Genomic DNA, 22,544 nt, shown 5'->3' with positions numbered 1-22,544 from the left:
TGGGGGGGGGGGGTTGCTCTCCAGAATAGTTAACTGAGGGGGTCTTCCCATTGAACAGTGGTTAAGTATGTCACTTAGTAAAACTCTTTAGTCAATCAAAATTGTTCCGGTGCCACTACCAAGTCTCTGATGGCCCCCCTGAAAAACTTCAAGAACAGTACAGCCAGCTGTGCTGATTCTCTTTTAAGGCAATCATCAGTCACGTCAATACAGTGCGGGTGTTCAGAATTAAGAACAAGGGGTGGAACCAGAAGTTCCTGCTTGGTAACAGCTTCTCACTGATGCTGAGCAACTGCACTACACTACACTGCCCTACCACACAGTCGGTAGGTGCTCTCCGAGGCCCCACTCAGTCTTCCATACCAATAGGCCTTTAATGGAACTAGCCCAACTTACAGCCACATCAGTTGGCATTTCTGGGCCTTGAGCAGTGGTTGGGTTAAGTAGGTTGGCAAATGTAGTGGTTTATAGAGTTTCACTGCCCAACTCCTGTGTACTTTGTTAGCCAGGTCCCTTTTTTCCAGGTCTGCCAAGAAGAGTTTGACATGTTTTGAAAGCAGTCTTGTGATCTACTCAGGAGATGAGGATGCCCCCACACAATATGTCTAGGGCCTTCAAGCTGCCTAAGGAGTAATTCAAATAGGGAGGGGGCAGTCTTTACCTCACGTTCGTTGACTTAAAGTCTGCCTTCGATATGGTGGACCGCAGCCAACTTTGGGAGCTACTAAAGGGGATGGGCTTACCTCTCTACCTCTGTGATCTATTAGAACGTCTCCATAAAGATACTTTTGCTAGAGTCAGGTTCGGACTCCATGGAGAACTCACAGAACCATTCCGGGTAGAAAAGGGAGTTAGACAGGGCTGCGTTCTAGCCCCAACACTCTTTGCCCTCTTCTTGAATGGACTGGTTGAAGACATTCTGGCCCTAAGTGATATAGATTCCCCTAAGTTGGCAGGCAGGAAAATTCCCGTACTTATGTTTGCGGATGATACTCTGCTTCTGTCCAGATCACCTATGGGTATGGTCAGAGTCCTGGATGGCTTTGCCACCTTTTGCAGGAAAAGGAACCTAACCATTAACGTGAACAAGACTAAATACATGGTGTTTCACGCAGATACCACCAACCGTCCCATACCGAAACTGGATGGCCTGCCTCTAGAACGGGTGAACACTTTTGATTATCTTGGCCTGACCCTCAATAACAAAATGACCTGGGCCGCCCAGATCTCAAAAGTAAACTTAAAACTCGTCCAGATATCAGGGGGGATTCTAAAGATGCTTAAAAACAGCCACTTAAAACTAATCAGCCCATTGGTAGAGATTTATAAAACCCAGGCAAGGGGGGTGGCAGCCTACGGCGCGGAACTATGGGGCCACAACCCATCCTTGATTTTAACTAAGTCAGAAAACAAATTTTTTAGACAATTATTTGCACTCCCGATGAGCACCCCTATACAGCCGCTCAGGATGGACCTGGGTATTCAACCAATTGCGGACATGGTCGCCTCCAGACCAGTAATGTATTGGCGACGACTATGGAGCACTCCTGAACTCGCCATCTTTCAGGAGGAACTGAAGTCCATTTTATTGCTACCAAAGGCAGGCGCTATCCCTTGGTTAGCCCACGTTAGAAAATCACTCAGAGATATAGGGAGAGAAGACCTTTGGCTCTCACCTGAGGATACTTGCCCCTCTCTGCCAAAAAGATCATTGGCAAAAATTTAGCACAATTTCAACACAAGTTGACTCAGATCATTCGATCTGCTAACACTGCAAATTTGACCTCGGCTTTTCTCGAGGTCAAAATCAGCTACAGATTCGAGTCTGCAATAGATTTGATTCACCCGGTAATGGCCAAAAAATTATACCTACAATTTAGGCATGGGTCTCTCCCCCTCTTTTCAAGAACAAATAAATGGGCTGGCTCACCCAGACAATCGTGTCCTGGGTGTGGTGCCACTGATGAAACTGAGGTTCATGTTATAATCTTCTGCCCGGCATATAAAACCTCCCGTAGAAAATGGATAATTCAACTTGCTAAGAATATAGGGGTTACGAACCACAGAGATCTTTTCAGGTTGTTGAAATATGATTCTTCCCCCCTATACGTTACTGTGATAGCCAAATTTCTCTTTTCTATGTGGCTAACTAGAAGACAACTACTACCTCACTAAGGCAATTATATTGGTACTATTTATTGTTATTATTTTGTTTTAATCTGTGAATTGCTGAATTGTATTTGCACTCAGAATCATGTTTTAATTTTTTTTTATCCTTCTTGTTAACACTATACTATGCTATTTTATGACTTTTATTGCTTGTAGCCGAAATAAAGTTTTTCTGACTGACTGACTGACAAATAGGGATTCCAGACAGAGTTCTCCTGCTTTATTACCTGACATACAATTGCCTGCCATATGAGATGCTTCAGGGCGCCAGAGCCAGGAGCCGCCCTCTTAACCTTGGCACAGTATGACAGGAATCTGGCTTGAAGCATTAATGGTTGTCTAGTGAGATTGAATTCTTAACAAATTTGCACCATGTTGTTAGTGCAATCAGGTAGGCAGAAGATTTGTCAATAGCAACTACACTGCACTTAATCAAGCCAGAGATCAAGTTTGTTTTTAAACTCAATGGCCCTGTAGTTCAGTGTGGGCATGTTTGCTGTTGACTACTCCTGTTAATACTCTTACATCTGGTCTCTGTTAGTCAGACAACAGAGTTAAACAGGATCCCAAAAATTACCCCGTCTATTCTGGATTAGACTTCATCCTAGCTCGGGTTGCAAAACTTAGAGACCTTGCTCATCTTTTTATTCTTGCATAGCATCTTTGTTAAACTACACACTGTTTAATAGGACCCTGACTGCCTCTAGCCAGTCAGGCTCGTACTTGAATAAGTTATTCCTAAAACTCAAAACGATGCACGAAACTTGCAAGACTTTTCTCTTCTATCGCACATAATCGCCAGTAGAGTAACCGGGTTATCTGACTGCTCTTTCCCATCTTCAGTATTTACAAGCTTCCCTTGAAAACTTAAGAACACCATCCCTCTCTACTGATGAATATAAAGGCATGATGCTCAAATCTTCCTTCGGTTCTGTCTCCTCAGGACTTCATTAACCCCGCTTCCAAATGCCCAGACTTCTGAGAGTCATAAACCTTAGAATATTTAAACTGTCATGTTAAGCCCCCTAGAACACTTCTTCTACTTAAAAATATCTTTAAAATGTTGACAACCTACTTTATGTATATGTAGAATCAGAAATAGTGGCCTGCGTAAGGCTACATTTTTCATATTTCATTTATAGTGTTTTGTTTTTTCAATTAAAAGGAAAGCAAGTTGAACAGCATTGCAGAAGCACACATTCTAACTTTGCTTGCTGGTAAATCCCCTTAGCAAATGAAAAATTGAGCTAGGTTGGCAGCTGCCATTGGTAGGTGGAAACCATGCACTGCTCCTATAAGAAGGCAGCAATGCCCATAGCTCACCATGTCTTATAGCCGCAGTGGCGCCACGCCACAGGCTCTGTTCCTTTTGTTAGGCTACAGTGGATATCTGTAAATGAGGTATAACCCACCATGAAAATTGATCAGGAAGATGAGAGGGTTGCTTATGGCTTCAAACAAAATATCTGTGATACAGAACAAGGATTACAAGGAACTTTTGTAGGATGGGAGGAATGTTTGCAAATAGTCTAACCACTGGCAGTCTCTCGGTGTAGCATTCCAAGCCATTGTTTTTTGCTCACTACGTTACCTCAGATAAAACCCAGCCATATGTAAATTAGCCTTGATTCTGCTCCAGGAGGACAGTTCAGTCCGAACTCCCTAGCAAGGGGAACGAACACAAGCAACCTAAGACCAGTTTCGGTCTAGTTAGGCTACTTTAGTCAGGTGCAGCTTTGCTTCAATTGTACAGCGAGCATGGAACCCATGTCTAGGGATTACCTCAGTCACTCATAAAGTGATGGGAGGAATGCTTGCAAATAATTTGCCTAACCACTAAAAATTGTTCGAGGTAGCATTCCAACCTATCGTTTTTATGCTCACTGTGCCACCTCAGATTAGACCCAGACATGTGCAAATCAGCCTTGCAATATTTGCCTCCCATCACTTTTGTGTTCGATCACCATTATTAGTCATAAAGATTAGAATAGGGCCCAGGTGACCCTGCTGCGCAAGGAACTGGTCATAAGCAACAGGGGGCAAGATTTGGGACTTCTTTATCTTTTTGGGTGTGTTATTTTCCTATTTTATTTTTTACACAAAGGGTCTCACCGCCTGCTATGGACCTCAGGCCCAGGAGTGATTGTCAAGTAGTGTGGGCAGAGGATTCGGTATAATTGGTGCTGCAGGTGCGGTAGCTCTGGGGCAGGATGGAGGCCCATGTTTTCAGTAAGAGGCAGAGGAAACTGCCAGCTTCGCAAGGCAGGCTCAGCTGGTGCAGTGGCTGTTGTCGCTGGTGTGAGTAGCCCTCTGCATTATAATTAGAACGGTCTTACTTTACAAAGGTGGCATGGGGGCTCTTTCCCTGCTAGCATTAGGGCTAAGGGCATCCTTGCTGTAAAGAGGCTGGTATAACATGTGAGTTTATTTTATTTTAAAGGGACGGAGTCAGTTTCAAGATTGGAATGATGGCTAATTGTAATAGGGCAGACGGAAGACCGCCACTGCTGCGCTCCCACGAGTCTGGCATGTCAGTGGACTGCCAGACTCGTAATAGAGCCCTAATTGGCAAGTGAAAATAGTATTTGAAATGACGATTCACTGCAAGAATGACTTGTGTACCAATTGAAAATTACATTTCGCATTGGTCAATGCCTAGTCATCAGTGCAAAATTGCTCAGTCATGAGTGCAAAGCATATATTCTATCCCCAATTACATTGGTGGAGGATTAATGGGATAACTTAGAGTCTGGCAGATGCAAGGCATCTGGGAAACAGTGGTGGACGTCCTGGCCACTGCATTACCAGTACATTGAGATTACCAGTACATTGGAACGACCATTCTTGATACAGTTGCGCCCTTACAGCTAAAAAGACTGTCCACTAGAGACTCCAAACCATAGTATAACGGGAGCCTAAATGAAGAAAGACGCAATTTGAGACTAGCCCAACAAGAGTGTAGATCCTCGCCGTCCCTAGAACACCTCAAGCACCTGCGATCACTGAGGAACACCTACAATATTCACATCAGAAACTCCAAAGCAAATTTCTTCAGAGTTCAACTAGACAAAGCCAAAAATCGTCCAAGAAAACTGTTGAAAATTATCAAACATTAATCTACTCAAAAACCTAATCCCTGCACAATGGGATCCCTTCCGCTGCCAAACTGCAACATATTTGCCTCCTTCTTTCTTGAAAAGTCTAAAAAGATTGAAAGTGATCTCCAAACAGCAATTGAGCTCCTCCCGATGATACCACCGAATAGCCCAGGCCAGCGTATGATTGTTCAGCACCCAGACCTACATGGACTCTCCCTCAAAAACAACTCGTCGTGGGACACTTTCAAAACCTTTGATGACAATGCCATTCTTAATATCTTAACAACACTTAAACCATCAAACCACTTCTGCGACCCTCTACCAGCTAACATCTTCGATGAGATTAAAACCTCTTTACTCCCTCTCTGGACTAAGATAGTGAATGCTTTCACTACTCCAAGGGGCTTTACCACACTGCCTAAAATCAGGGCAGGTAACCCCCATTCTAAAAAAATAACCACAGCGGATCATACGAACCCCAATAACTTTGGTCCCATCTCCACCATTCCCTCTCTAGCAAGGCTCCATGAGAAATGCGTACATACCCAGCTATGTAATCACATTGATCAGTTCCACCTTATTGACCAATTCCAATCTGGTTTCCGTCCGGGTCACAGCACGGAAACAGTCCTTACCCACATAGTTGATGACGCACTTAAAATGCTAGATCAGAACAAATCTTGCCTTCTAATCCTCCTAGACATATCCTCAGCCTTCGACACGGTCAAACATGACAGCCTCCTTGAATTACTTGAACACAGAATGGGATTATCAGGGGTTGTCCTAAACTGGTTTGCCTAATTTCTACACAACAGAACTCAAAGAATTAAGGTAACCAATCCTTGCCCACTACCACTCGTGTCACTTTAGGGGTCACCCAGGTGTCCACCTTATCACCTACTCTCTTTAAACCGTTCATGGAGCCTCTAACCGAAATTCAGAAATTTTCCAATGTACAATACCACATGTATGCAGACGACACAAAACTATACCTTAAAATCTCCTCCCCTGAGGATATCCGTCTACTCAACACAACTCTCCCAAATACCCAAAACTGGCTAACCAGAAACCACCTTGAACTCTACTCACTCAAAACCGAATTCCTCTTAATTGCCCCACCAAAAAGATCCCTCGACATCAAAGATTGGATGAAACACCTCCTCACATTATAGATTCCTCAAGATCACTAGGAATTACACTTGACAAGAATCTCAACATGCAGGAGCACATCAGCTCAGTCACCAGAGGAGCAAACTCTCAAATGAGTACTCTTAAAAAAATAAAACCCTTCCTCCCCTGCGACGACCTTAAATCAGCAGTGCAAGCGCCAGTTATCCCCAGATTAGAATATGGAAGTTTCTACCCTAAGTGGTGTGCCAAGATCCAAGTTGGCTCCACTAAGAGCATCCCTTAATTCTGCTGCAAGGCTTATCACTGGATCAAAAAGGTACAGCCACATCACTTCCGATCTGAAGGCACTAAACTGGCTCCCTTATGAGGCAAGGATTCAGATGAAAATTGCTTGCATGGACCACAAACTATCAGGCGGTGGCAGATCATCTAGAAGCACCAGCACTTTAGTGTTGAAAACTCATAAATTTGGAAAAAAGAAAACCTACAACCGAGCCTTTTCCGGATTGACCCCTAGAATCTGGAACTCCCTGCCCCCTGAAATCAGACTGATCCCTTTAATCACTTCATTAAAAAACAGAAGTCAAACTGCTTTTAATGAATAAATCTCTACCCTGAACCCACAAGCTCATTCTCTGGATACTGATCTGACCAGCTGTTCTCCAACCAGGGCTTGCACGCCGTCTAAGTACTGGTTTATAACTCACTGTCCCACTCCTGATTGCAACCGACATGTATCGTCATTGTTTGTTTCTTGGTTATCTATTTTCTACTTATTTAACTAATCTGTAAAGCGCTCTGATACCCTCTAGGGTCAAGTTCGCGCTATATAAAACTTTATAAATAAATAATATAAATGGCTAAACCTGGTAGGGAAAGGGTGACACAGGCAGAGCAGACAGCCACTACTCAGGGCAGAAGCTGTCGATGCAGCAGGAGCAGTTGCATTTGGTCCAGGAATGTGAGGGCTCACAACTTGAATTGGCACGCCACAATTGTGAGGAGGAATGTTTTTTGGTCAATTTCTGGTTTTGATGTGTCACATTTTGTGTTCATTATGAGCTACAGAAAAAGTACCTCTGAAATGATCTTATAAGTGCCCGGCCATCCACTCAGCCCTGCTCCTACCCTGCACTCAGCTCTGCTTCTTCTGCTCCCCCAAGTCCCGCCATAAAGTTTTGGAGGGGGGGCCAAACTTCAAAACATATTCATTGAGTGGCTCAGAGCAAAATGTTTGAAGACCTCTGTGCAAGAGCTAAGACCTAAAGCTCATTGACTCTTTGTGCAAACATAATAAAGATTTTTCCAAGAAAGCTGCTGCATTATAACTGTATGTATTGACTCAAGCGGAAGAGTATTCTAAGCTGGAGGGAAAACTTTATTTAGACCCTCCAGAAAATCCTGTACAACTAGGATAACGAAAAGGGTCTCTGAGTTGGACTCTTTTGGTATGCTCTAATAGTTGTCACCTGTACCTTACTGGACAATTCTTATAGTTTTGACTCTGCCAGAAGGAAGTAAGCACTGCTTCTTCCTGGCAGGACATCAGTAGGGGTTCTTCTACTGGCACTAGATATAGAGCAATGAAGATGAAAATTAAATTGGTTGGCTGGTTTTGGAAGTAAAAATGATGAGAGGCTTGGATAAGAGTTTGTGTTATGAGTCCTGCGCTGTCATGTTCTTTGTACAAAAAGTTTAAATAAAATGCAATAAAGGTGATTTTACATCCGTCACTCTTTCTGTTTGGTAATTATTCCCTCACTAGAACCCAATAAATAATTAACGGTCTATTGAATTTCCTCCCCACCCTCAGCTCTGGGATCCGTAGTCTAGAGGACGTGTGCTTGCAGATCACAGACCTACAGCCGGGATTAAAGAAGCTGCGGAACCTCTTGCCAGAGCATGGCTGCTTGCTGCTGTCCCCTGGAAACTTCTGGCAGAATGACCGCGAGCGATTCACTGCTGACCCAGACCTCATACGTACCATACACCAGCATGAGCCGAAGACGCTGCACACGTCGGCTACACTGAAAGGTAGGCAGTTACCAGCATGCAACTCCAATGCAAAGACCAAGAAAGAGCACAATGTCACTAACAAGTAACATGGAGTCTGATGCTTTGCACTCTGAAAATGCTAAACAGGGAGGGGTGCATCACCTCAACTTGTGTGCAGTGTAATGCTGACCATGAGACCAATTGCAGTACTAACCACAAACGCACTTTACACCCATGCCTTGTACAAGTTAAGAGGGACGCTAACATCAAATCCCATATTCTGCCAGATTCATTCCTAATGCTATTTCTAACACTGCCCTTGCCCAGGTGTACATTAGAATTATTCTCTTTCAAGCCTACATAAGCCCAAAACACTGAGTGTTAGCCATACTGAAAGGCGAGGGCCTCTAACCAAAGGCGACCCTTGACCTTCCTGGTAGGTCGCTCCCCCCCTGCTGCAGCTCCGCCGTCACCCCCGCTGCCTCTGCTGCCGCCGGTGATATCGAGGCCCTCCACCACCCGCAGGCTCCCACCTGCGCCTCATCTCTGGTGGCCAGTGGTGGCCTAAGGTTCGTTTCCGCTGTGCCTGTTGCTTGCATTGCCTGTCTGCCCGCTCCTTCTTCTGTGCCCCACTGCCCCCCGCTCGCCTCCGTGCCCCCTTCTGATTCCGTACCCCTCGCCAGTGTGCCCCCTTATATTCTGTACCACTGACTTCTGTGCCCCTCTGATTTTGTGCTTCTCGTACTTCTGTGCCCCTCTGATTTTGTGCTTTTTTCATATTCTGTGCCCCTCTGATTTTGTGCTTTTTTCGTATTCTGTGCCCCCTCCTCAAGTCCGTGCCCCGCGCCGGTCTCCTTTCCCCACGTCCCCACCGCCTCCCCTGCGGCCCACCCCCTCCACGCCCATTCGCTCCACCCATCCCTCGCCTCCCGCCTCCCAGCTGCTCCTCCCTCCCCATATAGGCACGCCTAAGGCAAGCCCGTCTGCGCATGTCCGCGTCCAGCGCCAGAAACCCTGGCCCCCGCAGCAGCCACGAGGACCGCTGCCTCTGCTACGACGCCAACACCCTTGTCGCTCTCAACCCAGAAAGGACCCACACCTGCTGCAAGGCCGCCCCGAGGCGCACCCACGGACCCTTCACCTGCCAGAACTGCAGCTTCTCCTGCCGCGAAAGCGCCAAGACGCCTGACACGACGGAACCCAACCAGCTTAGATGCATCCTGATCAACAACCGCTCCGCACACAAACACGCCGTCGAACTCTGGGACCTACTCGACTCCACATCACCGGACGTCGCCTCCCTGACCGAGACCTGGATGAACGAAACTTCCTCGCCAGACATCGCCATAGCCATCCCAGACGGGTACAAGATCACCCGCAGAGACCGCACCAACAGGGCCGGAGGAGGAATCGCCATCGTCCACAAAAACACCATCAGGGTCTCAACAAACACCAATGACCCCCTCAGCACCGCCGAACACATGCACTTCCAGATCCACATGGACCCCAAGACCACCCTAAGAGGCACCCTCGTCTACAGACCGCCAAGACCCCGACCTCAATTCTGCGACTCCAACGCCGACCTCATCAGCACGCACGCGCTGACCTCCACCGACTACATTCTCCTCCGAGACCTGATCTATCACCTGGAGAACAACAACGGCAACAACTCCTCCACCCTGATTGACAACCTCGGACTGAAACAGCTTGTCACGACGCCGACCCACATCGCCGGCCACACGCTAGATGCCATCTTCTCCTCCAGCCCCCACGTCACCTTCAGCCATGCCTCCGAACTCACCTGGACAGACCACCACTGCATCCACTTCTCCTTCCGAAAATCCCTCACACACCACCGCACACTACAGACCCCCCGCAGCTGCTGGGGCAAAGTCACCCAAGAACAACTACAGACAAGCCTCGCACTCAACCCTCCGACTAACCCCACCAACCCCGATGAGGGTCCACTCACCCTCGAACGCTGGATGAACGACTGCGCAAACACCGTAGCCCCGCTGAAAAATCCCACCAACAGAGACACCAGCAGAAGAGTCAGCTGGTTCACCCCGGAACTCCTCAACTCAAAACGCACCTGCCGGAAACTGGAAAACATATGGCACAGGGACAAGACACCAGACAGCCGCGCTGCTCACAAAGACGCCATCCGCAACCACCACCACCTCATCAGGACCGCCAAAAGGACCTCCTTCACAGACCGCCTTGACAACAGCGCACACAACAGCAAGGAGCTCTTCACCATCGTGAAGGAACTCTCCAACCCCAGCTCCAACGCCAACGACATCCCACCATCGCAAGCCCTGTGCGACTCCCTCGCCACCTTCTTCCACCGGAAAATCAACGACATCCATGACAGTTTCAGACCCCGGACGACCCCTGCAGACCTCGCCGCACCGAACCCACTGCCCACGACACCCTGACAACCTGGGCCAACGTGAGCATCGAGGACACAATCAAGACCATGGGAACAATCCACTCCGGATCCCCGTCCGACCCTCTCCCGCACCACATCTTCAACACAGCCAGCAACTCCATCGCACCCCACCTGCACAAAATCATCAACCTCTCCTTCAAGACCGCCACCTTCCCTGAGAACTGGAAGCACGCAGAGATCAACGCCCTACTGAAGAAACCCAAGGCGGATCCGAGCGACCTCAAGAACTTCCGACCCATCTCCCTGCTTCCATTCCCAGCAAAGGTCATCGAGAAGATAGTTAACACCCAGCTCACCCGTCACCTCGAAGACAACAACATCCTGGACCCGTCCCAATCAGGATTCCGCAGTAACCACAGCACCGAGACCGCCCTCATCGCCGCCACAGACGACATCAGGATCCTGCTCGACAATGGCGAGACGGCGGCCCTCATCCACCTGGACCTCTCCGCCGCCTTCGACACGGTCTGCCACCGCACACTACGCACGCGCCTCAACGAAGCAGGGATCCGAGACAAGGCCCTGTGACTGGACCACCTCTCTCCTCTCCGGCAGAACTCAGAGAGTCCGCCTCCCCCCGTTCCGATCCGATGCCTCCGAGATCATCTGCGGCATCCCTCAAGGATCTTCCCTCAGCCCGATGCTGTTCAACGTCTACATGGCACCACTAGCACGCATCGTCCGACAGCACGACCTCAACATAATCTCCTACGCCGACAACACTCAGCTGATCCTCTCCCTCACCAAGGACCCCCTCACCGCCAAATCCAACCTCCACCAGGGAATGAAGGCCGTCGCAGACTGGATGGAGGATAGCCGCCTCAAACTGAACACAGACAAGACAGAGATCCTCATCCTCGGGTCCAACCCCTCCGCATGGGACGACTCTTGGTGGCCCACGTCACTGGGGTACCCCCCGGCCCCCACCGACCACGCACGCAACCTGGGAGTCATCCTCGACTCGAAACTCTCCATGACCAAACAAGTCAACGCAGTCTCCTCCACCTGCTTCAACACCCTCCCCATGCTCCGCAAGATCTACAGATGGATCCCGACAAACAAAAGGAAAACAGTCACCCAGGCTCTAGTCAGCAGCAGACTCGACTACGGAAACGCCCTCTACGCCGGAGCCTCGTCCAAGCTCATCAACAGACTGCAGAGAATCCAGAACGCCTCTGCACGCCTGATCCTCGACGTCCCGCGCCGCGACCACATCACCCCCCACCTGAGGAACCTACACTGGCTCCCCGTCGACGGGAGAATCTCCTTCAAGCTCCTAATCCACACACACAAGGCACTCCACAAGACCGGACCAGCCTATCTCAACAATCGACTCTCCTTCTACGTACCCAACAGGAAACTCCATTCCGCTGACCACGCCCTGGCCACGGTCCCGCGCATCCGGAGAACAACTTCCGGAGGCAGATCCTTCTCCCATCGCGCCGCCAGGACCTGGAACACCCTCCCCCTCTACCTGCGACAAACCGAAGACCTGCTGACCTTCAGGAGACAACTCAAGACCTGGCTCTTTGACCAATAGCAGCAGCAAATTCTCTACAGCAACCTGAGCCATCTGCCTCTTTGCAGGATGCCCCTAGTTTTTAGCATATGCATCAGAGACCTCCCCTGGCAGACTGTCTACAGTACTCCCAAATATTGGCCTACACTGTAGGGCTCTCCACCTGATGCCACGCCCAAACCGGATTAAAAGACAATAGTGCACATCCCACATGGGTAACGATGGTGTTCAAGGATGGCTGTTTCCACGGATTCACTTTAAAGTCTTTTCAAATTAATCACAGGGGTTCCATGCACTAAGCATTTCTAGAAATAGCTACAAATAGATGGTAAACCAATAATCAACAATAAGCACTCACAAGGGCGCCATGGAAAAGCATCAGTTATAGCCAGGATGTACAAGCAAGCCTCTTAGAGAGTGTTGACAGCACCCGGAGAAGCTTACTTTACAGATTCATTATTTAATTCATTATTCCATGCGTTCATGAGGATTATACAGACCTTATGGAGCAATACATTAGTTACAACAAATGACAATCATTCACTGTCAGCATTTCCTAATGCGGAATACACAACCAGTTTGAAAACACTTCCTGAAAACCATCTTAGTTTAACACAATGTTATCCTATCCACTGAATACAAGGATTATTTTCAGAGCATTCACTGACTCATGAGATCGTAGCTTCGTAGTTTGACAATTTCTTCAAAAATAATGTTTGTTAGGTCAGGTGTTGCATGTGCACTAATGTCAGTGTGATACTGGCCCATTCAGCAGCCTCATTGGACCAAAAGCCTCATGTACTATAAATGCATTCTGTAAAATCTGTTGCAATTCGCGCACCAACTCCTAGTGTTGTATTTTGCGTCGTTTCTAACTTTGTAATGGACTAATAAATCAGTTCACAAAATCCAGAATTGTAGTCGGTCACAAATCAACCTTCTTTGTTAATATTATTCAGGTAGCTTGCAAATGGCGACCCACTACGATTGGCTACAATCACAGGGATGGTGGCCTGCTGAAGCCAGCGGAACAGCAAGTCTGTGATAAAGCTTTTCATTTTAATGCGCCTAATTTTCCTGAAGGAAAACAAGATGAGTTAAAAAAAAAATGTTTAACAAACTTTTTTTTCAGTCGTCAGTGGTCTTAAGGACCATTGTATACTCTTAAAAACGTTTTGAAAAGGAAAGCGGTCCCTTGGGAACATCTTCTCATGTTCGAACGGGGTACCACCTCTTTGAGGTGGTGGTAAGATAATGTTTTGCAACCAGATTTCGGTACATTCATGCATATTCTAAGGAATCTGTATTTGGAAGGGATGCCTTTAACACACTCCTTCAGATACCCATTTGTAATGGTTTCCAAAACCCATTTAGTGATTTGAAAAACCTTTACCAAATCATTAAATGAGCCTAGTACATTGCACAACGGGTTTTAGCGCTTGCAAACCCTCAAAGTTGATCAATTCAGAGGGTTTGCCATTGCTAGAACCTTCGTACATAACGCCCCAAATTCCACTGCTTGGGGTTTCCCCCCAAAAGTGTTCTCTAATAATTAATAGATTTATCTGTTGGCAAAACCTCCGTTTAACTATTTAATGCTCTGACCAATGTAAAAAAAATTATATAGACATTTGATAGAATAAATCACATTTGACGATTTGCACTCCGAGCAGACATTTGGTGTATCTGTGACTCCCAGACTAGAATATTTTGGTGTCCAAGGTGGAATTCAATTTGTAGGCATAGCTAAAGCCTTTTTTGTTCATTCTGTGTTTTCAGACCTACTCTTTGGTGTACCAGGGAAGCAGAGTGGTGTGAGTCTGTACAACCGCAAACGGATTGTGTCCTACACCGTCACCATAGGACTACGGCACTATGACTCCAAGTAAGTTGTCTGCTGGATGGCGTAAGGTGTCATTCGGTATTCTGTAGTTTTCAAGGCTGAGATTTCTCAATGTCTCGAAGAGCTCCTAGCTGGTTGCCCATGCAGTTTCCTAGCCTGTTTAAATGTCTGTTTTCCAATGAGTACTGCAGGTTGAAATCCCAGATGTTATGCTGCACAAATTTGTCATTGATTTGTGTGTCTGGCCCTAAAGGATGTCCTGCTATATTTCTAAAGGCCCTATACATAAATACTAAGAAATACTTGACTCCTGACACTACCAACAAGGGGCAAGAATATCATGAAAGTGAGGACACCTTGTCAAACACCAAACGTTTTAGTGTGACATTTTGGTAAAAAGTCCTTGACATTAAAACATATACCGTGGCCACAAATTCTTTATTCAGGCATATGATTTGAGCTTCACAGTTTGGCCAGACGTAGTGTCTCTTAAGTGAGTAACCTGTTTGCATACCTATGCAGATTAAGTTAAAATTTGTTCTTGAATAGCTGTGCACTACAGCATTCTACAAAACAGTGAGATACAGAAGGAACAATCATCTAAATATAACAATAGTACTCAAAAGAAACGTTCTTTGGTTTCTGGCTTACGTATACTTTCTACAGTCTAGTATTGCCTCCCCACTCCCACTATAGGGAAGAAGACTGACATGTTTGGTGTTACGAGTTCACTTGTCATCAAGAACATCTCCCTGAACCACCAATCAACACTGCAGAAAACGTGTCAGAGGTTGCAGAGCATCCTCAGATGATCTATGGCTTTTTCCAGCACATACTGAGCCTCGAGCTAAGGATTCTCCTGCTGAGCCCAGACAATGTTCTAGGCTTGAAACGGAGATGCCAGATGTTACCTAGATCCAAGCAGTGAGGTCACATTTCAGGGCGAGAAGAATTTCACCAAATGGCCTTGTAAAGTAAGACTACATGCATGCAGGCAGGCTTCATAGCTTTTCATCTTCATGGTTTCATTTGGAGAGGTTTTCTAAATGTTTCACCGGAGTGCTTTCTCTGCAACATTGCCTGGTTCAAACCTTTAGAGAACCTCTACAGTGGACAGCTTCACTGCTTTTACAGTCACGTCAGAGCTATGCTCAACGACCTATGTCTACTCATCAGCCTAGAACAATATCATATCCGAGTCCCTGGAGTCCCTACCGCTGGTGATTTTGGTTTCTGGACCATTGGAACCCCAAATGGCATTTTTACTGATTCCTACAAAATCTCAAAAGCTTATTGGACTTCATAATCAGATTTTACTTAGGAACACCCCTCAACCTCATTGCCAATTGCGTTGGGTGGATAAGAGTAACCCATTCTTCATATTGTTCATAACTTCACAAAAGAGAGAGAGCTGGAAGAGTGGATGCCATACGGAAGAAAGTTTGCATCACCTTGGCTGTTTCCTTGCAAGCTGCAAATTCCACCACAGTGGTGGGTATGGGGATGGGTCCACATAACACTCCTTGACCACCTGGCTGAAGACTTGCTCAAGGACATGTAGTGACTAACCAGATAATCTGCATGTTAAAGGATATTGCAAACTCATCTACCAATAAATGTTGTCATGGAATTTTTACCATCTTATAGTGTAAAGACTTGAAAACCAGTGGCTCACACATAGTACCATTCTTGAGCACTATATTTTATTGGATTCAAACTCGGATAGTGAAGTCATGCAAGTAAATACAGAGAGGCTTAAGTCAGTGGGCTGGGAAAGATAAAAAGGGAATGTATGAAGACTTAGTGCAGAGTAAACTCCTTCATAGGGGAAACTATTTTGTATCTTTCAGACGTGCCTGCTTATTGCATCTATAAGAGTCCTCATTTTACAGCCAGCCAGATATCTACCGTTCTGCAATTCACGGTATCCTGCATTTTCATAGTACCTTGTGTGGCTGTATCCAGGTCCTCTTTGGGAATGTCTTGGAGATCAGTTGTGCCAAGATTTGGCATTTAGATGGCATGGCTAATGCTAACTTTTAGCATTCTCCAGTCTTCCCATTGGTGGCTTCAGACAAAGAATGGTTCATGGGGGTTTCTTTTCTGAAAGGAATTCTTTTAAATCAATATTAATAGACTTACTGGATGAGGAGCACAAATAGGTCGCTTGACCATCCAAGGAGTCTGAAAATAAAGATGAAATATCGAAATGCTAGGACCGAGGTGGTAATCATAGACTTCGTGTGTTTCGTTACTTTATAACCTCAAAAACCATGCTGGTGGAGACAGACAAGCTGACCCTCATGTCCTATCTCAACATACAAGGAGGTAGAAGATCCAGGGCCCTCTCAGAAGAGGTTCGATACGTTGCATTGGCTGCTAGCTTAAAGTCAGTTTATGATGTAGATCCATGTCTCGGGTTTAGAAAATGTAACGCACACCTTAAGGATAAATTTCACAAGTTCACAAATGGTTTGTCAATAACTAGTTTTGTGTGGAACTCCACAGGGAATGCCCTTCAGTTGAGTCAGTGAAGCATTTTTGTCATTGTCTCTCAATTGTATTCCTGCTGTGCTTAAATTAGGAGCCACACATGACCTTGTCATGCAGATTGGCTCTAAAGTGCGTCATGAACAGTATTGTTCACCATCAAGTCCTTCAATCTCTGATCCTTGCTGTCTGGAGTACCTCCACTGCGGACATTTACCTCTTAGTTCAAATAACATGAGAATGTTTATGGAAGCTAAAACTCAGCTGACAAGATAGTCAAAGGCATTGAAGAAAAAGAGTGTTTGCATAAGGTGCTTGAGCAAGAAGAGTGAAGCAAGAGCATGCCGAGCTGATATCAAGCTGCTTTTCCTAAATTCGAGATTTGGATGTCATGCCAGATGTTGGCAACAAACACTTTAACGCACACAGCCAATGAGATAAAATGGTCTCTGCTTTGACCTGCCTTGATATTGAGCTCAGGAGTTTGTAATTGTTACTTCTGATCTAGCAAATTAGTCACCAGTGCTATATCGAGGTTGTGGCCTTGTCAAGGTCATGATCATTTCGAGGTTGTGCAATTCATTTGAGGCTGAGCTCTGTTTGGTGTAGAATTGACTTCAATTTCACTCTCAAACTCCTCTCTGCACACATAGACCACATCCTGGGAAGCAGATTATCAGATACTGGATGTTCTTTCTTTTTACAAACATGGTCACAAGGGAAGAGAGAAAATGAGGTCTGCTCCAATAAATTGACTACAAAAATGGGTGCCCTTTTACGGACACACTTTTGTATGTAGACCTAGAATTTAGAATTATTTTCCGCAGATGGACGTGCAAGCCATCTACTATTTCTGGGCAAATAGTTTGTAAGTGCAGTCCATTGGGAAGATGTAGACAGTCTTTGCCGTAGCTTTGCCGTAGGTAAACTTGAAGTAGCAGAGGCACAATATTAGTGTATTTGCACTCACTCAGGAACTTTAAGCACTTAAATATTATAAATCAACCTAATTTGGCTTTTCTTTTTTAAAAAAACGTTAAACTAGCCTTTTTGAAAGAGGACTTCCCTTCCTTATAGTAGTACATTGGGATTACCTCTGCCTCTGCTCACTACAGCAAGGGAAAGGGCCCTGCCTTGCTTAGTTTTCCCCCCTCCACTGATGGAATCTGGAAGATTTGCTTGCTTAAGCCCCCATCCTGATAAACTTCAATCAATGTTTCCAGACAGCACAGTTTAAACTGATTATTAGCGCTTCTAAGTGGCAATACATCTCAAAGTACTTTGCAAAATATAAATATGAATTAATACATTCTGAGTTCTAAGTATATGTATCTGGTCTTCCATTGTGCCTTTCAGCTAGACAAACATCACAGTTATCTTTGAGCTTTCTAAAGACACTTGGGGATGGGGATGCCGTGCTATTTTCTAACAGCCTGAGATAGATGTTTCAATCGGGTTATGCTCTCTTTACTTGCACCAGGTCAAGATTTCTAATGTTGTGCTTTGTCTTGTGTGTTTGAAACTAGGTTCCTAAGTAGCCTACGGTCTCGATTGAAGCACCTTTACCCTGGAACCAACTGTACCCTGAAGGCTCAGCATATCACGCATGTGCACTTCAAAGAGGAAATTGGCATTGCTGAACTGATCCCTCTGGTTACTACTTACATCATCCTCTTCGCCTATATTTACTTCTCCACACGTAAGTTTTACTTTTTGGGGAATGGAGCTGTAAAGATGTGCCCCCTTGCATCAAGAATTGGAAAACTCTGTGTTCCAGAGGGATAAATGTCCTCAGTGAACTAGAGCTTCCATCTCGCTGAAGCAGGTACTAAGATTTGTCACATGAGGTTCTCCATCACCAGGTTCTAATGTCAATTTGTATTTTTGGAACTCAGTTGTTTGACTCCTTGAAAGTGGCATATATATGCCATGTTTAATACATTGCCTGTAGACAGTCTTGGATTGTCACAAGAGTTCAGCAAAAATGTCCAATAAGTCCTGCATAATGTCTGTTTTTGGTTTAAACCTCCTGCCCAGTAATGTTGGCAGTGTTCAGTAACACACTGAGCTGCAGTGCTTTATCCATGTTATTCAGCTGTGAGGTCAGCCTGCCCCTACTGTTGTATAGGAACTAGATGTATAGTACCCTAAGATGTGCCCTAGTACCATGCCTCAAGCTTAGTTTATAAATAACTATATCTGCATATTTATACGGTCCGTAATAATGCCATTTTGTCTGTTTCGCTTAGTTTTTGGGTAGGTGATAGAACTGATAGAGCAAGAGATTTGTGATGGGTCAGACAATGTGTTCATCAGTGAATGCCAGGTCAGATGTCTGGTCTTGTGGTGGAGCAGCATGCAACTTTTCTCCAATATCAAATAAGGCAGCCTGCAAATCAACAAAACATGCCCTATTCGGATTCAGCCCCTGTTCTTTTACCATTACTGTCTGCGAACAGAGAGAAGTAGTGAAATAGAGACAGTTCACTTTTACAGAGAATTTCTCTGTTTTTTTTGTTCTAGGTAAAATTGACTTGGTTAAGTCCAAATGGGGCCTGGCACTGGCTGCGGTAGTGACAGTACTGAGTTCCTTGCTAATGTCAGTGGGCTTGTGCACACTCTTCGGACTGACACCTACTCTCAATGGGGGGTAAGTAGCAGAGAAATGGTTGGATTATTGTTGCAGTATTATGGAGATTTACTGTAAGTGAGTCAGACAGTCTAGTAATGTTGGTGTATGAAAGCAATGTGTCATTGTCATTCCAGAAATGAGGGTGTCCATGATAAGTGATGTTCAGTCTATATATAAATGTGGGTGTTTGTAGGAAGTCGGCCCTGATTTGTCCAGAAATTAGTGGGCTCACCGGAATGGGGTGGAACCATAGTAGGATGCATTAATTTAAGGAATCGAAGTAAAAGACAGGAATGAAGCTATTGCTTCACTGGAGAGTAATCATTTGACAGTGATTAAACGAAACACATACCTGGTGGGTTCTGGCTCTTCCATTTTGGACAGTGCGTGCATGCAATATAGCCTGGTATTGGGTATCCTGTTCTTTACCCAAAACCACTGAGCTGTATGCTCTCACATTGGTATTTTGATCCACTCCCAAAAATAAGTCAATCATATAGGCAACTGATGATAGACCAGTGCATAGGCCTTCTATTCTCTCATGCGGTTCCTCTGTGTTATATGGCCTTTTTTTTTTGTCTGTTTGTTCTGAACGAAATATAGTCCTGAAGCACAGTTTTCTTATTTCTTTCCCCAGTGAGATATTTCCATATCTGGTGGTGGTAATTGGGCTGGAGAATGTCTTGGTTCTCACAAAGTCTGTTGTGTCAACCCCAGTTGACCTGGAAGTGAAGCTCAGAATCGCTCAAGGTACATTTTCTTTCTGTTTAGATGCTCTAATGTTAAAAACAAGGGTAACAACAAAGATTGAATAGTGGCTGGCTAATATATGTTTGATGTTGTCCAAGACCTTTTGATTTTATTAACATTATATGTACTGATCTAGCATACTTCATTACAGGACTTTCAAGTGGCCATCTTCATTCATTGGTCTGTTGTTGCGTTACTCACATTTTTATTCTGCCCACTCCAGCATGGGGCTTTCGTGCAGCCCACTCAGCCATTGGCGAACCACAGTGTGAGTGATGGTGTTCTCATCTTACACAGTAGCCAACTCCACTCACAAAGTAGTTTCCAACAGTGCCAGAGACTATTATAGCAATATGCCCTTTTGAGAGAAAAACATGTTTGAGGCACATGTGCCGCCTTCTAGTGTTGGGCTCGGATGATTACAAGTTTTTTTCCCCAAGAAGTTTCTTCAAATCACGAGGTTGTGTGACCCCCTTCCTGTTGGTGTGATACTGCGCATGGGAATAGACTCCATTCTTAGATTTATTTTCCCGCCAACAGGTTCAGATGCAATCTCTCGGTCTCCGGTTCGAGACTCATTTGGGCTCCCTTCCGTTTGTCAGTAGATCCCTTAGATTGGCTGTATTGTCTCGATCGCGTAGTTACCCTTGCATTCTGAGCAAATAGCAATTTGCTCTCAGGTTCTTCGGCACGCTTCCACGGCCTGCGGGTCATGCCCAGCTGGGCCTTTTCAACTGCAACATATTGGAGAATGAGCTGCTGATGGAACGCACTCCGTTCTTTTCTGTTTCGAAGTGTTGTTCCAAATACCCTCACGCCGATCAACATTCCGTGTGCAACTTATGCCTCTCGCTAGATCATCGAGAGGACACCTGTGAGGCCTGCCGATCATTTGATCCTAAAAGACACTTCATTATTGATGTGCCAGTCGCCAAGAAATGCATCGCAGGCAACACACCGGACATATTTGGTCGACAGGAGGCGGAAGAAGAGGAGGCATCGGCTGCACAAGAGGAATCCATAACCATCCACTATTCCAATTCCGGTTCAGACATGGAACAAGATTCAACCAGTCTCGAATCGGCCCAGAAATTTCAGACAGTGAGTACAACTACCCGCGTTCCAAAGACCAAAAAATCTGTTCTGTCCGAAAAAACTGTTCATGGCCCACCACTGCAAAAAATCCATGGTGCGCACCGACATACTGACTTGGAAGCCCCGGGCTCGACACTAAAAATTTGGCCTATAACTGGGCCTCCACCTCCTCAAAGTAGGATTTGCACCAAACACCCATTTTGGTTCTGAAAAACAAGGGCCACAGGGCTTCGGTTTCGACCATACTGCACACAACACATTCTGAAATGTTACACCTTCGGAACGAAAACTCCACCCGACGCAATCCTCGATGTTATGCAGGAACGGCTCGATCTGAAGCAAAAAACTTTGCAGAGTCAGCCTGCAACTAAAAAGATAATTCTTCGGCCAGCGAAGCCTCAATCCTTGAAAAGGCAACTGACTTTTTAAGAGGCTATACACATTCCTATACAGACTCCCAAAAAGAAAAACAAGGGCATGGCCACTAGCACTTTACATATTCCCCCATACCCACCTCACCAAATCCACCAACACCATCCTCTGCATCCACTCCACCACCTGATTCACCACATGAATCTGAAACCGGTAACCTGTCCCCTCACTCACCCATCATAGATGAGGATGATATACCTAAAGACACACATCCTGGGGATGCTTGGGATATTCATCATATCAAGTCACAGGGGGATACAGATCCTGACCTCTATCCTACATGCCTATCACCACCAGATGATGCATGTGCCTAATAATACCTACTTGCCAGAGCGGCAGCTTTTCATCAAGTGCCTTTGCATAAAGACCCTATCGAGGATAATTTCTTTTTTGAAACACACTCTACTGCTTAAAGGGGCTCACAATATTTACTACTCTTTAAAGGACTGTTATGTCATGCAGACGACCTTTTTAAAGAACCTGTAAGGGCAAGAACAATAACACCATACATTGCCAAAAAATACAAGTCTGCACCATCTAATCCAAATGCATTAGACCATTAACCCGAGACTCTCTGGTAGTGGCTAATACATGAAACGGGCAAACTTTCAAACAACTGGAGACACACCTCCCCCAGAAAAGGAGTCAAAACTTTGACACCTCAGGAAAACACATAGCAGCATAGTCTGCTAATTATTGGTGTATTGCTAACAGCCAAGCTCTGTTAGCTTGTTATGATAGGGTTCATCTGGATGAAATGGAAGGGTTCCTCCAACATTTCTAGAAGAATACAGAAAAAGGGAACATGAAATTGTTAACAAGGCAAAGTTAATAACCAATAACAATGTAAAATGCGCACTAAATTCCGTGGACACTGCAGCTAGAGGCATAAACACCAGCCTTCTTTTACGTACACACTCTTGGCTCTGTGTCTCAGG

General features: G+C 45.5%; 1 protein-coding gene across 3 annotated transcripts in view; it reads left to right on the top strand.

Moving 5' to 3' along the window:
* Window positions 1–22,544, top strand: part of SCAP (SREBF chaperone) — a 654,188-nt gene that overhangs the window by 292,043 nt on the left and 339,601 nt on the right. For all 3 annotated transcript variants that reach the window (XM_085628619.1, XM_085628621.1, XM_085628620.1), the window contains exons 5-9: window positions 8,212–8,432; window positions 14,144–14,249; window positions 18,224–18,396; window positions 19,221–19,347; window positions 19,967–20,079. In XM_085628619.1, the coding sequence (XP_085484745.1) occupies window positions 8,212–8,432; window positions 14,144–14,249; window positions 18,224–18,396; window positions 19,221–19,347; window positions 19,967–20,079 (740 nt within the window). The remainder of the gene's footprint in view (window positions 1–8,211; window positions 8,433–14,143; window positions 14,250–18,223; window positions 18,397–19,220; window positions 19,348–19,966; window positions 20,080–22,544) is intronic.

Source organism: Triturus cristatus, chromosome 10 (genome assembly GCF_964204655.1).
Source record: "Triturus cristatus chromosome 10, aTriCri1.1, whole genome shotgun sequence".
Taxonomy (NCBI): Eukaryota; Metazoa; Chordata; class Amphibia; order Caudata; family Salamandridae; genus Triturus; species Triturus cristatus.
This window is presented reverse-complemented; position numbering and strand designations above follow the sequence as displayed.